General features: G+C 39.0%; 1 protein-coding gene across 4 annotated transcripts in view; it reads right to left on the bottom strand.

Annotated features, from left to right (window-relative positions):
* Positions 1-26,706, bottom strand: part of BIN1 (bridging integrator 1) — a 2,421,789-nt gene that overhangs the window by 1,813,279 nt on the left and 581,804 nt on the right. For all 4 annotated transcript variants that reach the window (XM_044060666.1, XM_044060667.1, XM_044060664.1 and 1 more), the window contains exon 2: positions 16,892-16,972. In XM_044060666.1, the coding sequence (XP_043916601.1) occupies positions 16,892-16,972 (81 nt within the window). The remainder of the gene's footprint in view (positions 1-16,891; positions 16,973-26,706) is intronic.

The following is a 26,706-nucleotide window of genomic DNA, read 5'->3' on the forward strand; positions in this document are numbered from 1 at the left end:
TGGGGTTGGTGACTAAGAATTCCACTTTAAATAATCATTGTCAAAGGCATCCTTGGACATTTAATGGCCTAGAGGGATTGTACAATGTTTGGGCTCTTCAATCTCTGCTAGCTTTAGTAATTTTAATATAATGAAATAATTGTTACACACACACACACACACACACACACACACACACACACACACACACACACACACACACACACACACACACACGGCATGCACACACACACACACGGCATGCACACACACAGTTCTCTCATTAAATTTAGGGTTTCCCCTTAAGGAAAGATTTTCAAATGAACAGTTCAAAGACAAATATCTCTTCATACATGTCATAACAAGGGGGACAGTAAAGTTAGCTGGAATACATCAAATCCTATTTTCCTCTTGACTGATATCACAGTCAGATGACTCTTCCTCTGATACCCTACATTTTCTTTCAGTGGGAGGCATGACATCTAGAGTGAAGGGTTTTGTTAGAGAGATGTGTTGATGCTTTAACCATATGTCAGGCAGTAAAGTACAGTAGTGCTCAGTGATATGCTTGTAGTTGAATATGGTAAGGGCTGAAGTGGTCACCTGAATGACAGAAATCCCAATCAGGGACAAATGCTCCACAGAGATAATTAGACATTTAGTACTCTAACTTTTTTATTCATACACTGGAAGCACAGGCTCTTGAATGAAAAGCACTGGTAAATCCAACAAATGACAGAACTCTTGTATAGTTTGTACATACACTGCCCATCTATAAGCAACTGAGAACCAAAATCAAAGTGTGACAGTTGAATTTCCTTTTTTTTTTTAACAAAAACATCTTTATTAAATTACCACTTATAACACAGACAATCATACTTCTATACAAATGAAAACAAACCATATCCACATAATTTTAGTTGCAAACATTATACATCACTTATAATCTACCCATTTATTGTCAGTCAAACATTACATAGCTCATTCAAATCCTGCCTTCTATTAAACCTCATTCCTTTCCTGTATGTAGTATTCCCACAATTCCCATTTTTTCTATGTAATTTGCTCTTACCTTTTTCTAAAGATCCCAATTCCCATTGTTTTATCTCTGTTACTATATTCACTACTTCTAATACAGTTGGTTTAGACTTTGATTTCCATTTTTCAGTAATTGCCTTTTTGGCAGCCACCATAACTAAACTCAGCAAGACCTTGCTATGTGTAGGTAATTCCAATTCTGTATCATGGCGCAGAAAAATAATTTCCCTAGACACACCAATTTGCTCACCCAGTATCTCTAACAGAGTAGTCTGCAGGGAATCTTTGAAGTCTGCCAACTCATTACACTCCCAGGAAAAATGTTCCCAATTATCTCTTTCTTCCCAATCACACCTCCAACATTTGCTATCTACCTGAGGAAAAATTCTCTGGAATCTACTTGGGGTATAAAATATGTATGCAAGCATTTCCAAGCAAAAATCTTAAATCTTCTAGACTGTTGCATATTTGGGGGACATACATATATATCCCATTGTTTCATAGTGAATCCCTTATCCAGTCTCTATTCCCAATTCTTTCTAACCTCCTCTGGTTAATTCTTATAGTTATCATGCAATATTTCATATTTCTACTAACTATTACTTTTTAACAGCAGCTTCTACTAAATTCTGCTAAAAACTCTACCAGTGCTAGTGCTTTGTTTAGGACCCCTTATTTCTTTCTCTTTGCCTATACTCTGATATCAGTCCTCGATAGGGAAGGAGGTCTCTAACCTGCACTCCAAATAAATTCTTGGCATCTTCCCATTTTATTGCCTTTCCCACTTCTAATTATTTGCTCCTAATACCTTGGTTCCTTTACCAGTTTTCTCAAATAAATTTCAGACCCCTCTTGCCTATTATCTGTATCCCTAATTGCAGTCATCCCTATCAGCAGAATCTCCTTTCTCCAGTCCCGTGTTAGCTTAATTGTTAGAATACTTTCTGCTTCTTTTTGAATATAATATTCTATATGACTACTGTTATTCTCCTTAAAGATGTGCATCCAAAATCCCAGTCTCTCCTTCTTTCATGAGCTTTCTCCATGTTTCATCATCACCCCTTTCCACTATGAATTATGGGTTTCTGCTTGTGCTGTGTATAGGAGCCTTAACTGTGTAGCTCTGAAATACCCCTTTAAATGTGGAAGAATCAGCTTATCCCACTTGACTCCTGTAGTCCTCCCCTCCCAGAGAAAATCCTTCAGCTATTTATTAACTGCTATCTACAACTTCTCCTTTGGTTGATAAAAAATATACCTGACCTCTGTATAAGACTAAAGGGACTAAAAACATTTTAACAGCTTGTATCTTACTATCCATATCCATAAAACAGAGGTTCCTATTTCTCAGTGTTTGTATTATGTTTTGTTTAGTCTCTTCCCACATATCTTTAGCTGCCACACCTGAATAATTTTTAATCCATAGTCCTAAGTACTTCACTTTATCATGTCCCCATAAACATGGATATTGCTGAACCAATGTGTGTGTGGGTACACAACTTACAGCTATTGCCTTTGTTTTAGCTTCACTAAGTTTGTATCCAGAAATGATTCAAAACTACCTCAAAATGTTTCACAACACCAAAATGTCATTTTCCTTTTTTCTTTATCAGGTATACTGTTTTCTAGTCACTTTTTGTTAGTCCCATTTGCTTTTCTCATTTTACCTATGTTACTATGGTACTGTTGCTTTATTACTCTATTTACTTATTTGCTTTTGTTATATTGTTATTCTTATGCTTGGAGCTTTTCTCCCCGGGCCTCTACTGAAAATGGACATGTATCCAGTTAGACTAGCCCGGTCAACAAATGTAAAATAAAATGTAAAATAAAAAGGTATACAATAATATAATCTGCAAACACAGCCAGCTTTTCCTGGCTATCATATTAATTATATCCTTGAATTATTGATTCCCTTATTTTCTTCGCCAATGATTCTACATACAATGCAAATAACAAAAGGGAAAGAGCACACCCCTGCCTGCTTCCTCTGCTCAAGCAGAAAGTATCAGAGAGGAACCCATCCTGTTTAATTTTTTGCCTCAGATCCCTCATATATATCCTCCTTATTTACCTTATAATTTTATAACGGAATGCAAATGCTTCCATTGCCCTGCTCAAAGTCCAAGCTTACTCTATCAAATGCTTTTTCTGCATCAAAACCCACCAACAGCGGGAATTCCAAGATAGCTGCACACTGAGCAACAACTTAATCCTAGACTTCCCAGTGTGAAAACAGAAACTTAGCAGAGAAGGCTAGTAAACCTCTACTTCTGGGTAAATTTCAGTAACTGGCTAGTAACTGCACTGCCTGGATGCCAGGAAAAAAGAAATACAAAGGACCTGAAGGAAAATCAGCTACAAAAGGTGAGGAAAGAACACTGACTGGGAAAAGTATTGCAGCTGTTCAGCAAAAAGCAGTGCAAGCTCCAGTCATGACTTCCAGTAACCTTGATTAACAAAAAAAGTAATCCAACCAAGAATCCAAAAGAGGGAGACAGAAGTGAAACCAAGATTCTTTCATTTCACAACAATGAGTGCTTTCATCCAAATTACATGGAATTCATAAGTAATTGAGCCTCATCTACCATATTTAATTTTTCCATAAACATTTCCATTTGTAAATTTTCTTGATTTCCATATTTCTCTACTTTATACAGATTTTCATAGAATTCATGAAATATTTCTAATACTTCTACAGGATCTGTTATCTTCCTTGTTATAGGCTCCCTAAGCTTGGCAACAGCCCTTTCTATGTTTTGTTGCCGGAGTCATTGTGCTAAAAGTTTTTATGCTCTAGATTTATCAAAAACAGCTACTTAACAGCAGTCTTTCTAAACCCATGCATATTATCAAGGTAATCCTTTGTTTTCTGTTTAGCGTTCTAAAGTTACACCACTTCTTGTTTTGTGAGATTACCCCTATTCTGCAATACTTTAACATTTGTCTGTCCCTCAAAATAATTCTTGTTATTAACCATATCTCCCTTTCTTCTACTTTCACCCTATTTTTAAACTCCACTTTCGTTTTATTCCACTCCCTAACTATATTTTCAAAAGAAATTTCTATCTTTTCTAATACCTCTGAATAATTTCCACTACCCATTTCTTAAATTCCTCTGTTTTCAACAGATAGGTGGGAAAGCACCAGTGTCTCATTTTTACTTTATTACCCTGTGTTTTTACTTTAGTTATTACTGGTGCATGATGTGAAATATTTATTGGGTGCATATCAAGACTTTCAATTAAATGCACATGTTCCTATGAAATTTAAATTTTGTCTAGCCTAGCTCAGTTTTTGTGTCTTGGGGAATAATATGTAAATTCACTCAGAACTCCTATAATGAATTCATACCTTCCATGTCAAATATTTTCACAATTCTTTTCAGAAATCTACCCTCCTTTGTTATATTTTCCCCTCTGGGACCCCCAGACACATATTCATTGCTGCAAACCAAATTTCAGTTCCCACCTACAAATATTCCTCCTTGCTGAAAGCTAATTATTTCTCCAAGATTATTCTTAAACTCCATTATAGCAGTTTTAGGTGGAATATAAATACAAGCCAGTTTAATCCTCCTCCCTTGCCAGTAGCCCCTTAGTACTACAAATCTACCATTATTATCTTTGTTATCCTGTTCTATCACTATTGGAGCTCTTCTTGCAATTAATATAAATACTCCTCTTTCACTTTGTCATAGGCATTCTGCTGAATAACCATCCTGAAAAGGTTCATCAGGTTCACATGTTCAGTTCTTTCCATGTGTGTCTCCTGCAGCATAGCTATCTGTACTCTACATTTTTAATATAATTCACTACTCTTTCTTTTTAATCTGTGAAACCATTAATATTTAAAGACATTACAGAAATCTTCATTGTCTTAAAAAGATATTATTCCTACTCTGCATGTGTAACAGCTTTTTAATTAACTCATTAACCCCAAGTACCTTCTCATGGAACCTCTGAGCTTACAGCCGAGTGTGCCATGAGAAGATACGAATTGCAAACTGATGCCACCGAGTGCTTTCTACAAGTGCGATAAACTGTAGAGAATTGCAGTTGAGTTTAATGTAAAACACGATGAAATCGTAACTGAGCTTGTAATTTACCTTATGTAGTAACGATTCGGCATGTTTTTACATTAAGGTCACATTCAACTTTTATTCGAAAATCAACTAAAAAGTTTCTGATAAAGCAAGTGGTGGCAGCCAATCGGATTCTTGCAATCCAAGCCATTACTTGTGTAACAGCTCCACCCCCAACCTAATTTTATAATGTTTTCCCCCAATAAATAGAGGGTCCAGCAGCAGGTATTTCCTTTCTTCTTGGTAATATTTGGAGATTTTACCTGCTACTGGATCCCTCTATTTTATTTGGTCACTCACGGATCGAGAGAGGACATTATAGAGGCAGTTGCTACAAGGACTTCGCAGTGTAAATCATCTTGACCCAAGAACTGCTTATTTCTTTTCCTCAGATAAACTCTTATTTTTTTTCCTTCCCAGGGCTGCATTAGCTAGCATTCTAAATAGTTAGGTTAACTGGTGTGGCAGGTTGTACATCTGAACTGCTGTTACTACCACAGCTAGTATTCAGTAATGCCAGCAGTCAGAACAGCACTAGTTCTAGGAGTACGTAATTACATGGTCATCAAACAGTTGGAAAGGAAGCAAGCAAGCTGCTCTAGCAAGTTGGTGGGGACTCAGCCTTCACCTTCAGTAACAGTAAATCTCCAGTAAGCAAAGGAAATAGCTGACAGTACAGTGTAAACTTGTGCGAGACATTTGTGTTTGTTGGAAAGCAGTCAGTGCTGCTACCGGGATTGGGGGGTGTAGCAGGACCATGTGGTGCACTGATTGTTGTTTATCAGTTGTTCGTCCCCAATGCAGTACAAAAAAACAAAGATGAAAGAAAAAAAACACAGACAATGTAGATGCTTGTCAGCTTTTTGAAATTGTTTCTCTCATAGGCTTGAACTTTCTTGATTATTTTTTTCTGGCCACTTCTGAAGTACATCTGGTGGGATATTGCACAGAAATGGTGGTATGGATACAACTGTTGGTAATGTGAAATCTTGCAGCTAAAACGTTTTGTATCGTTGCCATCCAAACTGCATTTGACACCTGCAACAATCTACAATCACTCCACTGTGCTTTTCTGCCTAGATTCCTGTGTGAAAGACAACACATTTGAGAAAGAAACATGGCTGTGCTTGGCGTTTTGAGCTGCTGCAGCATTTTCAACTTTTTAACTGTCACAGTGTTTGCGATAGTTTCTTCTTCTTCGGCATTTCCCAGTTAGGGGTCGCCACAGCGGAACAATGGTACGCAGAATGATTAGCCATGATTGCCTATTGTCTAATCTTGACCTGTCACTTTTTATAAGAAGTTATGTCTACATATTTTGTGGTATTTATCCATTCAAGTTTTCTGTTTGCCCGAGTAGATAGAGGGTGCCAATGTAGACTACAATAGGTCCTGCAGAACAGGAGGAGCCAGCCTCTTTTGAGTATTTGCCTGCATGTTTGCACTGCTGTTGTTCAATATGGACTTGTTTGTGTTGAGTCGGCTATCAGGGTGGACATCTCGGGACTTCTACATTTGATATTCTTGTTTCAACTGCTTAAGACTCTCATTTGTTTTTGGAGGGCTTCTGTAATGTGGAGAGTCAGCCAGACACAAGATTTGAAGGCTGGCTTAGACTTTATAAAGAGTTTATTTTGTCAGTTTGCAAAAAAAATTGAACTTAATTTGGACTATAATGATTCAATTGACTTCCTTATGTACTTTTATTATTCTCAGAAAGCAGGTAACCTTGAATAACAACTCTTTCTTCAGCATAATTTTACAGTTAGACAATTGGAATAAATCACTTTAATGGTACTGAATAGCACAAATACATGTCTAAGTTTACATAATTTGGTATTTGAACTCATTTAAATATATAAATATACTTTAGTCATGGCCTAGACTCCCTGCTGTGTTTCTCACATTCCTGGGGTAATATGAGCTACAACAGACCTCAACAGGAACCAGATTCCACATGAGCATGGTTTCTTGGTCCTGGTACACAGCATATTTCACAGAATGCATCTTCCCAAGTTTACACTGTCTTGTGCCATGTCTTTGGATGTTCTTGTAGTATAAACTCAGTCTCTACTCAAATTTTAAACACATGAAGTTTGGGGTTTCATATTTTTTGCTTTCAGTGTATGGTCCTGAACATCCATTATTTACAATAGTAGCATGTGCATGAAACTGTATACAGCCAATATAATTTGATCCCAGTACACTCTTGTCTGACTTTCTCAGTCTCACTAATCTTGTGTACTAAGTGATTTTGACCAGGCCATTGGAAATCACCAAACCTCTTGGAATACTTCTGAAAGAAAGCAATTCTGCCTTTTGGTTCTCATGCGGTACAAGAGGCAGAGTGCCCAAATGAATAAGTGAATAGATGTCCAGATACATAGACAAAGAAATAGTTGATTTTATACAACGCAGCTAGCTGCACACATGGAAAAGGTACCTATGGGTATATTTGTGAAAATATAATAGGCATTAAGGAGAGGTAGGAGCAATACAATTTTGTCAGTCTTGTTTTATTTATTTATTTTTTTTTAATTCCTCTGCCTGCAGACATGCAGTTTAAGAACTTCTGTGGCAATACTGAAAAAAAGAAGAAACAGACGCACAGCACTGAACTAAAACAAAGTTTAATACAACTGTCATATACCAAAGCTTTCGACGAAGCCCTTCATCATTTGTCTGAAAGTTTGGTATATGACAGTTGTATTAAACTTCGTTTTAGTTCAGTGGTGTAAAGCTGTTTCTTCCTTTTTGACGTATGCTGGTTTACAAGCATCACTTTCACAGTGGTGTTTGTTTTCTTCTGACTGCAATACTGAAAAACACTTCCGATTATCTTTTGGCTTGGGTAGCTATTTTAGCCTCACACTTGGCTTTGTGGCAAATGTTTCTTTTTTGTGCTTGTGTATACATGGACATACTACTGAAGGGGCCATTGGGAAGGAAATGTGCAATTTTGGTTCTTCTGCATGCCTGTAAGGGCTTCTGAAGGGTTTATCAATGGTAATGTTGCATTCTAGTGCTTGTGCATAGTAGGACAGACTGCTGAAAGGCTCACTGGAGAAATGTTTCATTTTGGTACTTGTGCATACTTGGACTCCTGAAGGGGTACTTGGTGAGAATGGTTAATGTCAGTGAAGTGCTTGTGCATGCATACAGTGTCTGTTGACTCTGTTGATTTTGTTGATCTCCCATATGTGTTCTGTGTTGTACTTAGTAATTTTGAATTTCATAACTGGATTTTTTCCCTATATATATATATATATATATATATATATATATATTTACAATACAATTTGAGCTTCCCCACATCTAGTGGAAAGGTATACTGGACTGCAAGAAAAGGTATGAATTGGAGCAGACTCCTGCAGTTGTGGGAAGGGAAGTGTTCCACTTACCCGGAGCCTGACATTCTTGTGCTGCACATTGGAGGGAATGATGTCATCACTCACCCACTCAGAAGGCTACGGTTTCAAATCACAACAATTTTTGAACACCTGCAGTTGTGGTGGCCATGTTGTCATTTTGTGTGGTCTGACATAATTCCTCACCAGATATGGAAAACGGCAAATAGTCAACAGGCAGGCAACAGAACGTTTACAGAACGGGTTCATGCATGGCTTGATGCACAGGGTCAGTGGATCAACAATCTGCCATGACAGCATCACCGTAGAAGATGTTCACTTTTTAGAAGCGATGGCATTCATCTAACAGAGGCTGGCATTGAGTTGATCTTGACTGACCTTCACAATGGTGTGATGACAGTTATACACAATATATTGGTAACATGCAGCTAGTGAGAATGAATGGAAAACAGCCATGACCAAATAGGACCAGTATGGTACAAAAGTCTATTGTTATATTTTATGAACACCATTGTCCACTACTGATGACACAGGAAAAGAACTGCTAGGGAACTTGTACACATGTTGAGTTCATTTCAGATTGCAAAAGAACTATCTGTATGCTGTGCGCGGGTACAGATAACCATTTGCTTATGAAATGTGTTATGTAAATTATGATATTTTTCTTAGTTTAGCAAATAACTGTGGTAGGAAGATAGTGAATATGCTGAGTAAGAACAGTTTGAGGAGAGTGCCACATAAAATGTGTCAATAACCATCTTGCACACATTATGTTTAGGACTTTGGTTATGAGAATTATGACATTGTTCCATATTTAGTGAATAACTTTGTTGGGGAACATGTCAGCATGCTAAGTAGTAGCTCATTTTGAAGACACTATTAGTACTTGCAAGACATAAAAAGAACTATCTGTATGCCATGCACATGTCCAGATATCAGTTTGTTTGGGAACATGGTTATGAGAATTATGAATTTTTCATATTTTGCTAAATAACTTTATCAGGGTAAGTAATACCTAATTTTGAAGGCAGTATTAGTAGCTACAGGATGGAAAAAAAAACTGTATCTGTATGCTGGACAAATGTACAGATATGTTTTGTTTAGGACTTTGGCTACAGAAGTTATGATTTTTTTTCGTATTTTGGTAAATAACTTTGTTGGGGAGCATGCAATTGTGCCAAGTGATACCTCATCTTGAAGACAGTTTTAGTCCTTGAAACATGTCAAAAGAACTGTCTGTATGCTGTACACATGTACAGACATCACAGTTTGTTTAGGACTTAGGTTATGAAAATTATTAATTTTTTCATACTTTGGTAAATAACTTTGCTAGGGAGTAATTGTGCTAAGTAATATCTCATTTTGAAGGCAGTGTTTGTCCTCACAACATGATACAAGAACTGTGTCTGTATGCTGTGCATCTGTACATATATCACAGTTTAAGACTAAGGTTATGAAAATTATTATTTGTTTCATATTTTGGTAAATAACTTTGCAAGGGAGCATGTCAATGTGCTAAGTAATACCTCGTTTTACTGACAGTAGTAATAGTTACAACATGGTAAAATAACTGTGTCTGTATGCTGTACACATGTACAAATATCAGAGTTTAAGACTAAGGTTATGAAAATTATGATTTTTTTCATATTTTGGTAAATAACTTTGCAAGGGAGTATCACTGTGCTAAGTAATACCTAATTTTGAAGACAGTATTAATAGTTACAACATGGTAAAAGAAATGTGTACTGTATGCTGTACACATACAAATATCAGAGTTTGTTTAGGACTTAGTTTATGGAAATTATAATTTATTTCATATTTTGATAAATAACTTTGCAAGGGAGAATGTCAATGTCCCAAGTAATACCTCATTTTGAGGACAGTATTAATAGTTACAACATGTTAAATGAAATGTGTCTGTATGCAGTACACATGTACTGATATCACAGTTTGTTTATTCTTGTAGGATTATGAAAATTATACATTTGCAATATTTCTCATTATTATGCCCACATCATTGCAAGGGAGCACGGTGACGACACAAATGATGCATCATTTTGAAGCTGACAATGAGCCACACAACTTGTATACTGATATGTAGTCTCTGCCTGTTACAGGTGATGAAATATTATGCTTTATTTATCAATTATGCAGAAATATAATACGTGCCATATTTCTGTGAATATTTCCATAATGAAGCATCACACAGTAATGGTTAAGGTATCATTTTAAATCTGACAGTCATACAAACAAATCAATTAAAGATTGTACGAGTCTACATGGTACATTCACCAAGAAATTGTGATTTATTTTACCAAAAGGGTAAAATTATGCACAATATCATCATTTCTTGGCAAATATTTAATAATTTAGATATGCACTATCAATATTTACACTGTTGGAAAGGTCAGTGTCTGCTGAACAACTTTCGCATTTACATTTTTAGTCTAGCTGTTATGGTTAGAGAGTTATGATCATTTGTTTGATGTATGGTATTAGAAATGGATTACCTGAAAATGAGCTCAGGCTGCACTGTTGTTCCTATGGTAGAAGTCAGCAGGCAGCATTTTCTGAGCTGCTCTGGAGTAAATAAGTTATGTGTCTATTTCCAGCTGTTGTGTTACCTGCATGCACTGTTTGGCAGGTTGATCTTTTATACAATATACATTTGAGCCTATGTCACATCTTACAAAACTTTTTGTTTTATTGAAAGACCTCAAAAAAAACACCCCCAATATCCCCCTTAAACCTATTAACTTAATACTAGCACACAAAACTATGGACATCTTTAAATATTGAAGTTTTACCCTCCTAATAGGAAAAAGTGTCCCAAACTGACAGTCACACTCACAGGCGTGGGTTGACCTAAAAGAAAGGTTATCTATGCTAAGACCCATGGTACAGCCTGTGCTTCTACTAAATGCTGTCTGATTTTTACAGCTCATCCAGATGGGAAAACACTTGAATACTTTCAGAAATCATTATATCCTAGTCATTTCTCTTTATCAGATTGTCTCCATGGAGACACGGGGACCAAATACAGAGTTGCTACATTTATTTGCTAGAAAAAAAGCTTTATAATATTCAATGTTCTTTTTCATTTACTTGCTTTCTCTTAAAACTTGTTAGCAGATCAAGCTAAGGGCCTTAATCCAGTCATTCCCCTATACAAGAATACTTCTGAAACACTACTACACCACCACAATTCCACAACATGTAATTCCACTTCACGACAACTCCAGAACCAGTTCCACTGCTGACTTTTGTAAAACCAAAATTGATTTATTTCACATGAACAAATGATATAGTAAGCGCTTTCACTCACTAGAAATTGTGAGCTTCTTCAGAACAACGAATCATTCCAAAAGACTGTTTAAATACATGAAATGGTGCCAAACAGATTTGAATTTAACATTCCCCCTGGATTAAATGATTTTATATCTATTAAACCCCTACTGGATAGAAGATAATCAACTATTCATTTTGGCATCTGTACCATACACATTTTTGTATTAGTATTTATTAGTATTTTATGGGAACTTTATAAAAATGTTTCATATTCACTTAAATGGTGGTATGTTTCATTAAGAGTTTTTAAATTCAAATCTGTTTGGCGCCATTTCATGTATTTAAACAGTCTTTTGGAATGATTCGTTGTTCTGAAGAAGCTCACAATTTCTAGTGAGTGAAAGTGCTTTACATATCATTTGTTCATGTGAAATAAATCAATTTTGGTTTTACAAAAGTCACCAGTGGAACTGGTTCTGGAGTTGTCGTGAAGTGGAATTACATGTTGTGGAATTGTGGTGGTGTAGTAGTGTTTCAGAAGTGTTGTTACGAAGTATAAAGTTGAACTGAAACAGATTTGTCGCTTCAGTTGTTGACCCTATACAAGAATGAGAAAAGGTACCTCAATTTTTCTTTTGTCACAGTCTTTTGACCGGATTGACCTGATTTTTACTCCCTTTTTTACACTACATTGCCTACATTTCTTAAACCTTAACAAGGAGAAAAAGAGAAGGACAGAAGGAAGGAAGGAAGGAAAAAAGTAGGAGCTTCTGTTTACATTAGTATCCCCACTACACTTAAAAATAACTGAGAAAACTTTATAGCATGCAAATAAAATCATGTGCTATAAAAATATTACTATTAAGAAAAAAATTTGTTTTATTTACAGATAAGTTTCTTCCTCCTAAATATTTTTTCCAAACATTACTGAGATGTAGTAGGGCATACGCTTTTGAGTCCCCTACAAGTTTAACAAAGTTAAAAAAGTCCAAAATTTCCAGATTTTCTTGCTCTGTCATGTTTCATAAATATAACTATTGCTTTGTAATCCCACATTTGTCAATTTCCAAGTTACTGGTTTTTATTCCTGTTCATCTATATCTCCTAAATCTTGTCTCTGTTTCATTTCCAACATACTCTCAATTCTTCTATTCAACTCTTTTGCTTTTTTCCTTCTCTCAAGCAGATTCCATTTTAAACATTTGAAAAGGTTTCCCTGGCACAGTCTTTCTGTGGTCTTTATTACCAGACCAACAACAAGAAGAATCTTCTTCAATTTCACAGCTCACTTTTTGTTGGACAAACTTTTGTATTTCCTCCTTAGCATGTACTGCATCAAAAATTATTTTATCCCTTCAGGAAAGAACATTTTGAAGATAGCTGGTTACAGCAGCTTCAATCTCATGCCTGCTTCTCAATATTCCCAGAATAATTGAATAAATGTACTCCTCTTCTGCCTGGTGTACAGTGAGTAATCATTCTCCATAGACACTCTGCTGTCTCCCACTTTTAGTACTTTTCCTTCTGCCACAATTGTGTCAGAATCAACTCCTTCTGCTGGTAGGATTGCATCTTTACTATTAAAGGTCTAGGTTGCTTTCTCATAGCCAGACTTGGAGCATACAGATGATGTGTACTTTCAATTAATTCCTGCTGTGGAATACCAGTCCAGTTGCTTATTTGTGCTTTCATAAAATTAATATAGTCTCTTCTTTCCAGCTTCTCTGGTACAGCAGAAAATCTCAGTTTTTCCCTGCATGCTCTGTCCTCTAATTCTATTATTGTTTGAAACATCTGTTCTTGAAGAGTCTCATATATTCAGCCAGCCTTTTCTTCATTTCGACCTCTGAGTTTTGCAGTTTTATTACCTCATGTGAATAACTGTTTAAAGTTTCTTCCATGTTTTCCTGCCATTATTTGAATTGATATACTCCATCACTGTTTCACTTATTTTAATCAGGTCTGTGTGCAGTTGTCTTACATTTTCCTCTAGGTTACCGGAAGTCATGTCTGGAGCTTGGACTGCTTTTTTGCTGAACAGATGCATTAATCTTCACAGTCAGTGTTTTTCCTCTCCTTTTGTAGCTAACTTTCTTTCAGGTCCTCTGTATTTCTTTTTTACTGACAGCCAAGCAGTACACTTTCTAGCCAGTTACTGAAATTTACCAAGAAACGTAAGTCCACTGGCTTTCTCTGCTGAGTTTGTTTTCACACTGCTAGAAGTAGAATTCAACTGTTACTCAATATGCAGCCATCTTGGAAGTGTCCAATACAGCTGAATTTTTACAGACAATTGAGGAAAAAAATCAAAACTACTACATCACTGTTGGCCTCCATGGGGGGCATTGAGAGATCAGGAAATGAAAGAACTAAGTAACAGTTATGGGCAAACAAATATGTGCCTTGTTGGGGCTTGCACTGTCTGAACAGGGCATGGCTATTGTGGTCATTAAGGTTTCACACACCCTGACTGCATATTCTGTGGCATCTAGCTTTTCAGGTTACTCATCTTTTGGTGGTATTTGGGTTTCTGCATTTCAGAGATGCTGGAATAAGTAGAAATGACAGAAATGCTCCATCTCAAGGCTACAGTTCTGGAGTGCACTATAAAGGCCTGCTCAGTTTTGGCTTTGGAGAGTAAAGGTTGTGCAATATTCCATTAAAATATGGGGTGATAATCACCCCATTTAGCAAAAACAATATAAGCTGATAATCCTTTGGTGGAATCTTTCCATTTCAAAACACAGCTAAGAATCAACAAGTAAAAAAATCTCAATAAGGAAGGGACTTGTTACTCTAGAGGCTACCTGGATAAAGCAAACTTGACTGCCTAATAGGGTTGCCACCCCTCCGTTTTTTTTTTCCAGACTATCCGGAAATCGAACTGATTCTCCAGTAGTCCGGAAAACACTGTACAAACCCCAGTATTCTGTTTCAAAAAAGGAAATGGACTATCAGAGTTTGTAAATCGGCTGATTTACTATGCTTTTTTACAGAAAAGCATAGTAAATCAGCCGAAAGCAGGCATTAGGAATGGAAAAAGAGGGCATTCCCTGACGAATTATACTGTGGCAGTGATTTTGCGATAAACATGTTTTTCTTTTTTTTTTATTCATTCATAACCAGAGACCTCATTCATGTTTGTTAAAAAAAAAAGCAGGTTATGTTCTTACCCTGCAAGTAAACAAAATTATCTATTGCATCCATAGGTGGGTGAGGTAGGTACCTTAGGTTCATGAGCAAAGGTAGTGGGGTCAGGACATCATCAGCAGGTGGATATGATGGGACAAGACTGCAGGTTTCAATCCAGACTGTGGTGATTAGGAGGCAGCAGAGTCACAGAATAAAGTTCTTTGTTTACCAGTCTAGGTTCCCATCCTTGCCTTTGTTTATGACCTTTGGGTAGTTATGAAGAGAATGAGATCAAAGACACAAAGAAGCAGCAGAAATGGGGCTCCTTCAAAGGGACACTGGGTTCACTCTTCATGCCAGCAAGAGGTGTTTGGCAGGGCTCCTCACTTTGGAGATGTACCAACCCCAACTTATTGAAAACCTTTAGGCATATACAGGACAAGCTGGAAGTATACCTCTCACTTTGCCTGAAAATGTCTGGGAGTTCCACAAGATAAGCTAGTCAATGTCACTGGGAATAGCACATCTGGGGAATCACAAAGTATGAGCCGGAAAATGCCACTAGGACTAGGCAAGTCTTCGTACCCCACAGGATAAGCTGGAGAGTGTCACTAGGAATAGGCAAGTCTGGGGATCCCACAGGATAAGCTGGAGAGAGCCGCTTGGAATAGGCAAGTCTGGGGAGCCAATAGGATGACCTGGAGAACACTGTTGAGAACAAGGAAGTCTTGGGATTTCACAGGCTGTACTGGAGAATGCTTCTGGGGAAAGGGAAGTCTGGGGATCCCACATGACAATCTGGAGAATGGTTCAGGAAATATGAAAGTCTTGGGATCACACAGGATGAGCAGGAGAATGCTGCTGAAAACAGGAAGTCTGGGGATCCCACAGGCTGAGCTGGCGAATTATGCTGCTGGGGACAGGGAAGTCTGGGTATCTTACAGGTGGAGCTTGAGAATGTTGCTGCTGGGAACAGGGAAGTCTGGGGATCCTAGAGGCTGAGCTGGAAAATGCAGCTGCTGGGGACAGGGAAGTCTGTGATCCCACAGGCTGAGCTGGGGAATGTTGGTGCTGGAGACAGGGAAGTCTGGGGATCCTACAGGCTAAGCTGGAGAATGTTGCTGCTGGGAACAGGGAAGTCTGGGGATCCTACAGGCTAAGCTAGAGAATGCTGCTGCTGGGGACAGGGAAGTCTGGGGATCCCTACAGGCTAAACTGGAGAATGCTGCTGCTGGGGACAGGGAAATCTGGGGATCCTACAGATTAAGCTGGAGAATATTGATGGATGCAGAGAAGTCTAGGATCCTACAGGCTGAACTGGAGAATGTTGCTGGGGACACGGCAGGCTCAGCTGGAGAATACTGCTGCTGCTGCTGGGGACAGAGAAGTCTGCTCTAAAACCTCAGACATCAGCAGAGCAAGCAGTTTAGAAAATGAATTAATTTTTTTAAGTGGCTTAAAGCAGCCTTGTAAACGGAACATCTGTTTTATTTGTAAAGGATGACATTAATCAGTATTAATCAACACTCTGCTTACATTCTATACAAATACTAAGGGTAATGGTAAAGTATGTGGTATAACACTTTATCCATGGAGCAAACTGGAAAGAGAATCACATCAGACTGGATATGCATGGGCGTTTGGGATCTTAAGTGACTTCAAGAAGATACAAAAAAATGTATGGTATGTAGAAGATGGCACACAAGTAGCTGTTCTCTAACAGAGCGTACACACTGACCTCTCACCTTCTTGAAATAAAATGCTCAGTCCAGCCAGCTGGCATTAATTTTCAGTCTAGAAAACCCAATAAAAAAATCACAGATTAACCAGCAGTATGGAGCTACAGGATTTATTAACACAAGAAAGTAAGTTTACTGTATCTCAACCAAAATTTCACATGTATTACAAGTCAGACTAAGGTAAACAGATTATTCTGTTTACATGATGAGCAGCGAATGCTGAGCAGTTATGCTGCTCTTTTGTCACTCTCAGATTAACTTACCAGCTGTTTGTTGAAATTCTGAACACACTGTTCAAACTGTTCATCTTTTGTTTCATCTGCTTTACCAAGCTTCTGGAGAACCTAAAATCAAGATGGAAACAATATATTATTGATCTTGTAAAAGCCCAGCAATGACATGACTGCCTTTGAATTTGCTAAGACTTTTTTTCAGAATGAACAGCAAATGATGAACATAACTGGAATGAACAGGTTGGGTGGGGAATGTCCAAATGCAGGCTAATCACAAACCAGATTTAGTGTCATATTATAAAGAAATATAGGGAGGTATGAAGACTGAAGCCCTCCCCCACAATGACCTTTATTATGCCCTATAAACTTATGGTCTGGTACATGTTTTATCTAAGCACAAGTCAACAAGGAATTGGAGTTAGCAACTTCACTTCTACACACAACCGGTTCAGTCAGACGATGTCAAACAGCAGTTGTTCCACTCTGACAGCATCACTGGAGCACTACAAGTCTCTAAAATGACAGCAAGAAAGAACAACTTCTTTGACTTACTCTACAGTTTCAGCCTCTACATTCCTCATTGTCTTAAGTAAATTACGATGAAAACTTCAATCGGCTTATGCAACTTTCTGATACGATTCCTTTGCTACACAACACAAGTTCAATAATCTAAACAGTTTATGTCACTGTTGTTCTTTAGCAATACATCTACAAATAGACATGAAAACTATCAACTGAACAGCAGGTTATATTCAAGCTACAAAGCTCAGTCATTAAAAGACTTCACATAACCATATATTTATTATTTACATAAACACTCCCAAGCTGATTTTAAAAGCAACTACATTTTCAATGTCCATTATGACTACTCCCTTAGAAGAAGGAAAAAAAAAAAAAAAAAAAAAACAGAATCTCTGTTGTAGTTTTAAGACGTTCCATTTTAAATCCATATGGCTAGCTCTAGTCTAGGAACTTCTTTCAGAGTGTTCTAGCTGGCCATACTTTTACATACTCCCCTTTATGTGATGTGTACACTGGTATCACCTCACCTTCATACCTAGCATTCAGTAATTTCACTGTCTCAGTCTATACTTAGTAACAGATTTGAAACATCAGTCCATCTTTATCTGTACTCCCTTCACCTTCTAAAATAGTGGATCCAGAACGGACTAAAAAATTCTGCCTACCTTCTAACCAAACTCCCAAAATAGTGGCAGAATCTCTTGCACATTCATCAAGCTCACATATGTTACTACATAAATAAAAGATTAGTATTTACTTTGAATATATACTTAATGGTCCATCAGCAAACAGGATACAAATTAATACTTTTGCTTATTTCTCGGTAAATTAAAGTAGCTGCTAATGTACAATACAGATTTATTTATAGCTGACTGTATAACATTTTTTTGCCTTCATTAACTATAAAGAATAGTTGTGTAAGAACTTACCATAACCTTACATGTCCTTCTCTTCCATATTGCAGTATTCATAACAGTAGGGAGGCTGCTGCCTGCAGCACCAGAAATCATGCCAGTATACCAAAGTCTTTGGAGGTGGGGGTACGTGCGACGTCTGGTGTTAGAGCCATAAAGTGACGTAGGCTATAAAAGTCGTCTGCACATACCCCCTTCAGAATGGACTGCAGCACAGAGTAGTACCCTTGTCAAGTAAGAAGAGGAGAGAGAAAAAAAGGCCTTTCAGACTCACATGTAGGACCAGACCAGGGTGTGCTTAAAAGGCCTCATTCTGTTGCTGAGGTTACCTGGATGGGGGACAATGTCCACCCCAGGAAATAACAGGTTAAAAGGTAAGGAGAGAAAACAAGAGGGGGAGCAGGGAGGGACTGAATACTCCAACATGGAAGAGAAGGACGTCTAAGGTTATGGTAAGTTCTTACACAACTACTCTATGTCCTCCTATTCATAACAGTAGGGAGAGTACCAGAGCTGCTAGTTATGAGCCTGGGTGGAGGTATGTGGTCCCTGGTCAGTGAGACCTTGTAAGATAGATCTGGGAAACCCAGCTCTATCTCTGGAGACTAAATCTAATTTATAATGCTTGGTAAAAGTATGAATTGATGCCCAAGTAGCTGCTTCTAGGATAGCGGCATAGTCTACCCCATTGCAAAAGGCAGCTGAGGAAGCAGCTGCTCTGGGGGAATGGGCTTCAACATTCACAGACAAAACTTTGCCATGAAGGGAATAACATGTACAGATGGTCTTGGAGATCCAAGAAGATATAGTCTGTTTAGAGACTGTCTTTCCTAAAGCCCTTGGGTGGAAGGAGATGAAGAGCTGGTCAGATTTCCTGATAGGTTTGGATTTGTGTAAATAATACCCAAGTTGTCTGTGGACGTTTAAGAAATGTCGAGTCCTTTCTGAGGAATTCTAGGGTTGAGGGTAGAAAACAGGGAGGTTAACGGTCTGATTTAGTAAGCGGTCATTAACCACCTTAAGAATAAAGGAAGGATTAGTCCTAAGAGAGACTCTGTCCTTATGGAAGATAAAGTAAGGAGGAATGGCCATCTGGGCTTGTATTTCTGATACCCTCCAGGTGGATGTGAGAGCCACCAGCAGAACTGTTTTCAAGGTGCACAGTTTGAGGGATGCTGAGTGTGCTGGTACAAAATTTAAGTCCCAAGGTGGAGGTATAGGTTTGCGAGGGGGTCCGATGTGGAGGACCCCTTTCAAAAATAGCTTAACTTCTGATCTGGATGGCAAAGGAGAAGTCCAGGGCAGACAAGCTGAAATGGCAGACAAGTGGACCTTAACGGAGGAGTACGTTAGCCCTAAATGAAATGGCTCACACAAGTAAGAAAGGACCATAGATAAAGGAATGAGAAAATGGTCCTGTTTTTCTTTTGACACTATCTGGAGAATCTTTTCCATTTTGATACATAGTTTCTCCCAGTGCTATGCTTTCTGGCCTCCTGCAGAACAATGAGCATGTCCTCTGAGTATGGGTGTCTAAAGGGGATTACAACCCTATTACCCATAAAGTCAGTCTGAGGTTGGTCACCTGAGGATGTACTAGGGATCCCCTGTCCTGTCTGAGAAGGTCTAATCGGTGGAGCAACCTGTGATGATTGCCCTTGGCTAAAAGGTGGAGAAGGGGAAACCAATACTGTCTTTTCCAAAAGGGGGTCACCAGCAGGATTTTTGGTTCATCCCTCTGAATCTTCAGGATGACTTTCTGAATTAGTGTGAAGGGGGGAGAGCATAGAGATACATCCCCGCCCAAGAAAAAGAGAAAGTGTCCACCTTCCAAGCTTGAAGATGTGGATTATTTGTGCAAAATACAGGCATCTGTCTGTTCTGGGAGGAGGCAAACCGAGCTGCTTGTGAAATACCCCACCTGTGAATAAGATCCAGGAACACCTCTCTGTGAAGCATCCATTCATGAGAGGGTGCAGAAGTTCTGCTGAGAGTGTCTGCCATAACATTCACTACTGAAGGGATGTACACTGCTTGCAGGTGGATATGAAGCATTGCTGTTAAGGTCCAAATTTGAATGGCCAGACTGCAGACAGGATAAGATCTCATCCCCCCCTGCTTGTTTATGTACACAGGACAGTCATATTGTCTGAGATTACTTTCAATGTGCCTGGGACCCGGGCTTCTTGGAAGGTTTGCAGGGCTACAGAAAGTGCCCTCATTTCTTTGATATTGATTTGGTCCCTTTGTCTGAGAGTAGACCATTTTCCCTGTACAGTGTTTTGTTTTTGGTTGCACATAAGCACTGCTCTCCACCCTATATCTCAGGCGTCAGTAAAGATCTGCTGTAATGGGGGAGGTACCTGTAGGGGGATGCCCTGGTTATGATTGATGGCAGAAATCCACTATTGTAGTTCTTTCTTCAGACATGGTAGGAGAGGGCAAGGGGTATCCAGAGGGTGAGAGTGTTGGCTCCACTGAGTTTTCAGAACCCGCTGGGTCTTTCTCATATGTAGTCTTGCCAGAGGGAGCATGGGTATCAGGGATGCCATGTGGCTCAAGATTGTTAGGAATTCTCTGGCTGGTAAATGAGGTTGATTGAGAAGGTTTTTGAAGGAGAGGGTAAGGTATGTTATCCTCTGATCTGGTATGAAGGCTGTCATCCTGTCTGTTCTGATCCTGCACCCCAGGAAAATTAGGTCTTGGGGGGTCAGGTAGGATTTTACCTTATTTACAGTGAACCCTAACTCTGTCAGCATAAAGGTCACCCTTTGCAGGTGGTGGTACAGGGTTTGATGGTCCTGGTGAAGTATTAACAGGTCGTCTAGGTATGGGTATATTTGAATTCCCTGAGTTCTGCAGTAGGCAATCGCTGGAGCTAGGCACTCTGTAAATACCCAAGGTGCTGTGGAGAGCCCAAAAGGTAATGCAGAGAATTGAAAATGCAAGGAACCTACTGAAAAGCATAGCAATTTCCTGCAGTCTGGATGTATGGGAATATGAAGGTGGCGTCCTTCAAATCCAGAGCTACCATGAAGGCCTGGTTTGGGTTAAGAGGCAAGAGTAGCTGTAAGGTCAGCATTTTGAAGGTGTAGACCTTGAGGAAAAGTTTCAGAACAGATAAATCCAGAATTGGTCTCCAAGGACCATCTTTCCTTGGGACAAGAAACATCTCTGAGTAATAGTTCTGGTTTCTCTGTTGGGTAGGTACCCTTTCTATGGTGCCCTGAACATGTAATTGGTGGAGAATGGAGGGGAAGAGTTGAATCTGGTTTGATGGAAGTTGGGGTATCCCCTGGAAGGGGGGGGCAATGTCCACTACGTCATAAAGTTACCTCTCTGAAGAATGGAGTCACCCATTTTTCTGATGTGATCATCTGCCAGGAGGGTACGGAAAGAGAGACGGGGGTGTTGGGATGTAGAGGCTTTGAGTCACAGTGGAGGTGGTCTGGCTTGGTCAGACTGACTTCCAAAAGGAAGTGGAAGAGGTGGTGGTGGAGTTCTAGGAGTGAAGTGTTTCCTAGGTTGCCTTCTTCAATTTGTCTGGGGAGGAGCAGAATAAGCAGACTGTCTCCTAATGGAGGTAGTCCTACGTGGATAATTCCTGTGGTATCTGGGGATAGGTGACACCAGCATATGTTTCAGATTTTGTAATTCCTTTCCCTGATGGGATCTGAGTAGTTCGGCTGAGGTTTGTCTGGAGAGAGCCTTATTATCCAGAGGAGCATCTAGCAATTTGGTTTGAACATCCAAAGGTAGGGGTTTTAGAATCACCCAGGAGTATCTCCTCAGAACAGATCCAGAAGCTGATGATTTTGAGGAGGCTTCCACAACATCATAGCTGCACTTTATGGAATGTCTAGTCACTTGAGATGTTGTGGAAAGAAGGGAGTTTAGTTGTGTCTTAGCTGGTGAGTCTGCTACCTCAGGTTGGAGTGCTGAGGCCTTGGAAAGAGTGCCCAAGACAAACCTTGCCATGTGGGTTTTGTAATTAAGGTCTCTAATAGCAAGACAGGAAGAGGTATAAACCTTCTTACCTAGTCTATCCGTGAACTTACTGTCCTTGTCAGTAGGGTAAAGAGAAGAAGGGAGCTGTCCAGAGGATTTATCAGCAGAAACTGCTATTACTGCAGGGTCTGCTGGTGGGTTCTTAAAAAGGAATTGCGTGTCTTGAGACACTTTGTAGAACCTGTCATTTGGCAGCAGGGGGTTGGGAACCAGGGGCCTGGGAAGCAGCCAGAAAGGCATCTTGAAAGGCTGGAAATAAGGGAGGGACAGCAGAAGGGGAGGGTGGCTCCATTTGGAGTAAATTAAAGTTCCTCTTCTTTGTGTCACAGACATCTGAGGCTTGCCATTTAAAATGTTCCCTCATAAGAGAGACAGTATCTCCAAAAGTGAGCTCCTCTCCTGGAGACTCAGGGCTGATGGAATCTCCTTCCTCAGGAGAGATAAAGTCCTTTGGGGAATTAATCTGTGACGAGTAGATCAAGGATTCCTCAGAGGAGGAATATTCTTCCTCTGATACCTCAAAGGCCTGCATTACAGGGATGGCAGATTGGGGTAGTTGTGTTTGAAGGGCCTAAAATGTCCTGAAAAGGTTCTGAGAAAAAAGCTTCCCACCCGGGAACAGGTTGCTGTTCTGAGTGTTTCAGCTTTTGTTTCCTCTTCAGAGGAGTGGATAGCTGTGTCTGTTTAGCAACCATGGTCTGGGAGGATGGTAGGGTAGGAGTAGGCCCTTCTGAAGCCACAAGCCGTGCTTCCCCTCCATCATCAGGAGCTGATGGGTGTTCTACCTTAGTAGACGTACTCATCATTTCTGCCAACCTGGCTTACACTGAAGTTCCCAGTATACATTGAGAAACGGAGGTCCGATGAAGAACCCGGCTTTCATTTGCCTCAAGAGCCTCACCGGACACCTGAGGTGCAGCATGAGAATTGGGCCTAAATTTTTTGGCCTTCTACCGAGGCGCCTCGTCAGAAGTGCCTACCCATACCTCCATTCCTAGTGCTAGACACCAAAGCCTTTGGTTTTCCAAATATAATGTCAGTGCAGCCAGATGGCTGTGAAGATTTTTTGGCACAAAAGATTTACAGATCGCACACAACATATGGTCATGGGTCTCGCATAAGCAAAAAAACGCACTGATCGTGCGTGTCCTTGTGAGAAGCACAAGCACACTTCCCCTTTCTAGTGGACATGTAAGTCTGAAAACGAGACAAAGGATAACAAAAAACCCAAAAGGGCACGTATCCATATCAGTCGTCCGAATAAAGTGAGCAAACTGCTTCTCGAGCTGGCGATCAGGAGTCAGACATTCACTGCGCCAGAAAAATTCTGAAGGGGGTACACACAGACATCACTTTTATAGCCTTCATCGGTTTATGGCTTTGACACCAGACATCGCACATACACCCACCTCCAAAGACTTTGGTATACTGGCCGAATGTCCAGTGCTGCAGCAGCCTCCCTACTGTTATGAATACCACAACATGAGAATAGAAGGATGTCACTTTATACAAAAATTCAACTGTGGACAAAAAATAAGTGAGTCTAAAACAACATTTCCAGTGCTGTACATAGCAATACGTATTAATTTAAAAAACTAGTATATGGTGTTCATTTAACTTCCATTCATTCTACAACAAATGCAGCTTTTTACAGTGTTATAAACAAGATATTCAAGTTTACACACCTGCCTGATCCTAGGACACATTATTACCGTCCATTACAAAAATTACAACACGCAGAGCAGCCTTTCAACTTACAGATTCATAGGTATGTACTAGGATAGCTGCCCTTGTGAGCCATTTTAAGCCTAGCCAGTTTCCTTTTTTAAACTCAAAATAATCTACCCCACTTGGTTATTGGTTGGCCTCACCAATCTCATGGTCCATAATTATATATATTACCCTTAACGAGAATAATTAGGATCATACCACAGATAATTTGAGGGGACCCATGCATTGAATAAAGCATTTAGGAGTTGCCTATCAGTAGTACAGGGGACAGTCTTGGGGTAACTTTTCTGTTTCCCATTCACAGAGCTAAGTTTTACTTGAATACGGACAGAGATGAACTTTGTTTTATGTAAATGGGGAGTCTGTTCCATAACAGTGGTGTCCTCTGTGAGATACACCTGTCTCCCCACACCATTCTGTTTATGTTGCAGAAGAGATCCCTAGAGAGACTATTTCTGATGCCACTTACTTGATGACGTGCAGTAAATCCAATAGTATTGGGTCAGAGGATACCTTGTATGTCAGACACAGATCACCTCTTAGCAGTCTGTAGGATACCGAGTATAGTGACAGGGCTTTGAGTTGGTCCATGTAGGACATGTTTAGTAAGGTATCTCTGTCGGAATTCCATTTGTTGCATGTGTCTAGACAGATTCTTGCCAAAGGGGATATTATACTCAATGACTGGCCTAAAGAGGGCTAAGTAAAAGGGGACAATGACATCCTTAAATATAGACACAACTCCTTTGTTTATTAGCTGTGCAATATAGAAGGGCTTTCTTACAGCAATGTGCACATGTTGGTCAAAAGGTAGGTCACTCTCTACATAAGTTCCAAGCTCCCGAACAGGATTGTACTGTCAATGTGGTAGTTCCCTGGAGTAGATGACTTCCTAAAGGATACAAAAATGTATTTTTTGGCATTAAGTTTCACTCCACGATTTTGGTACCAGTTATTTATTTGGGACAAATCTTCCTGCAGGATGGCTAAGTCATTTGGGGAGTCAATGACTGCTCTGCACTTGCAGTCATCTGCAAACTTAGTCAGCAAGTGCCTTTTGGTACTGACTTTTACTTCAGAAAAGTATAAGAAAAACAGATGACATCCCATCACAAAACACTGGTGGACTCCACTGGTGACGGTCTTTTTGTGGAGGTAACTTCCCCTATCTTGATTGCCTGCATCCTACATGTGAGTCAGTTGGCAATCCAGTGGGTGACACAGGGGCTTATTCCCAGTTTATTTAGCTTTTCTACTATGCCTTGGAGGGAAATGTGTCAAAAGTACATGCACACAGACGAACGAGCTATCTGATCAAAAATAAGTCACCAAAAAGTGAATGCTGCAAATCAAGCCTTTAATAAGACGTGCCAAGTCAGATGAAATAAGTTGAGCACATAAATAAATGCTTTCATCCCTGAAATACTATGGGACTTCCTCAGAACTAATTACAATGCAAAGATCAAGAATTTAAAAACCAAGACACAACCGTCATATGACAACAAAACACCAATACAAATTCTTAATGAGGTCATACAATCTTTAAAATCGTATACAATTACAAATACATTAAAAACATTAATAAATATTTAGGACCTTAAAGATGTAGAATTTGTTAAAACATAATGTTAGAATTAATGTAACAAAAATATTACTTTTATTCTGTAAATCACATACAACTCATGATAAATAATAAAATAAAAAGATAAAAGAAAAAAAACATTAAACAACAAAAGTAAAATACTAGGGCTCTAAAACATTGGAGGGGGCATGAAAACCCTGAAAATGGAACTATAACTTAGCCGCCTTCTGTTTAAGTACTGGTGAAATAGACAAGGTAAAAACTCTCCTAAGTGTCCAAATAAGTCCAATTAGTTAAAATAAAATACAAAAAACAGCAAACAGGGACTCAACTGTCACTCGTCAAAACTTTAATAAAAATGCAGAAAGGAATAAAACAGCAAATGTTTTGAGTCAGAACAACTCTTTGTCAATGCTAAAACAAAGTACAAGTTCTGCATAAGGATAATGATCTTAGTTTAAAATTTAGAGTGATACAGAAAGTATATGATAATCTAAGGAGTATTAAAACCGAAATGGCAGAATACATTTGGATCAATTATTTTAGGGCAGACAGACAAACTGGATTAAATATTAAAACCAGCATTAAATCTGTTCTGAAATTTAAGAGAGAATTTTTATAATATATTTTGTGTATATTTTTTATATAGTTTTTTACTTTTTGTATGTTTTACAAGGCATCATTTTATGTTTTTGTATTGCTATGTTTTAATTGGATAATTGATTTATTAGAGCATGAAAAAGCTCTAGTGCATCATGCTGCTTTACCAGGTTTGACGTGAGTCTCTTCTGAATGTAGACTGAGACACCTTCCTTCTCCCCTCCTGGAGAGCAGCTGGTCTAAAATTATGGAAGGCATTATGGTCCTGCACAGCTAGATTGCTCTCCGTTATTTTAAACCATATCTCAGTCACTACAGAGAAATGAATGTCCTTCAGTGTGAGAAGAGCTTGTAGAGTTTCTTGTTCCAGTTCCTAGCATTGATCAGCAGCACCTTCATATTTTCCTTAGCTTGTTTCATTATGTTGGTAGGTTTAGCAGACTGGCTTTGACTAAAAAAGGCACTATGGGAGTGGACAACCTCTTTGC

The sequence above is a fragment of the Protopterus annectens genome, chromosome 2.part0, assembly GCF_019279795.1.
Source record: "Protopterus annectens isolate FY-2018-M chromosome 2.part0, PAN1.0, whole genome shotgun sequence".
NCBI lineage: Eukaryota > Metazoa > Chordata > Ceratodontiformes > Protopteridae > Protopterus > Protopterus annectens.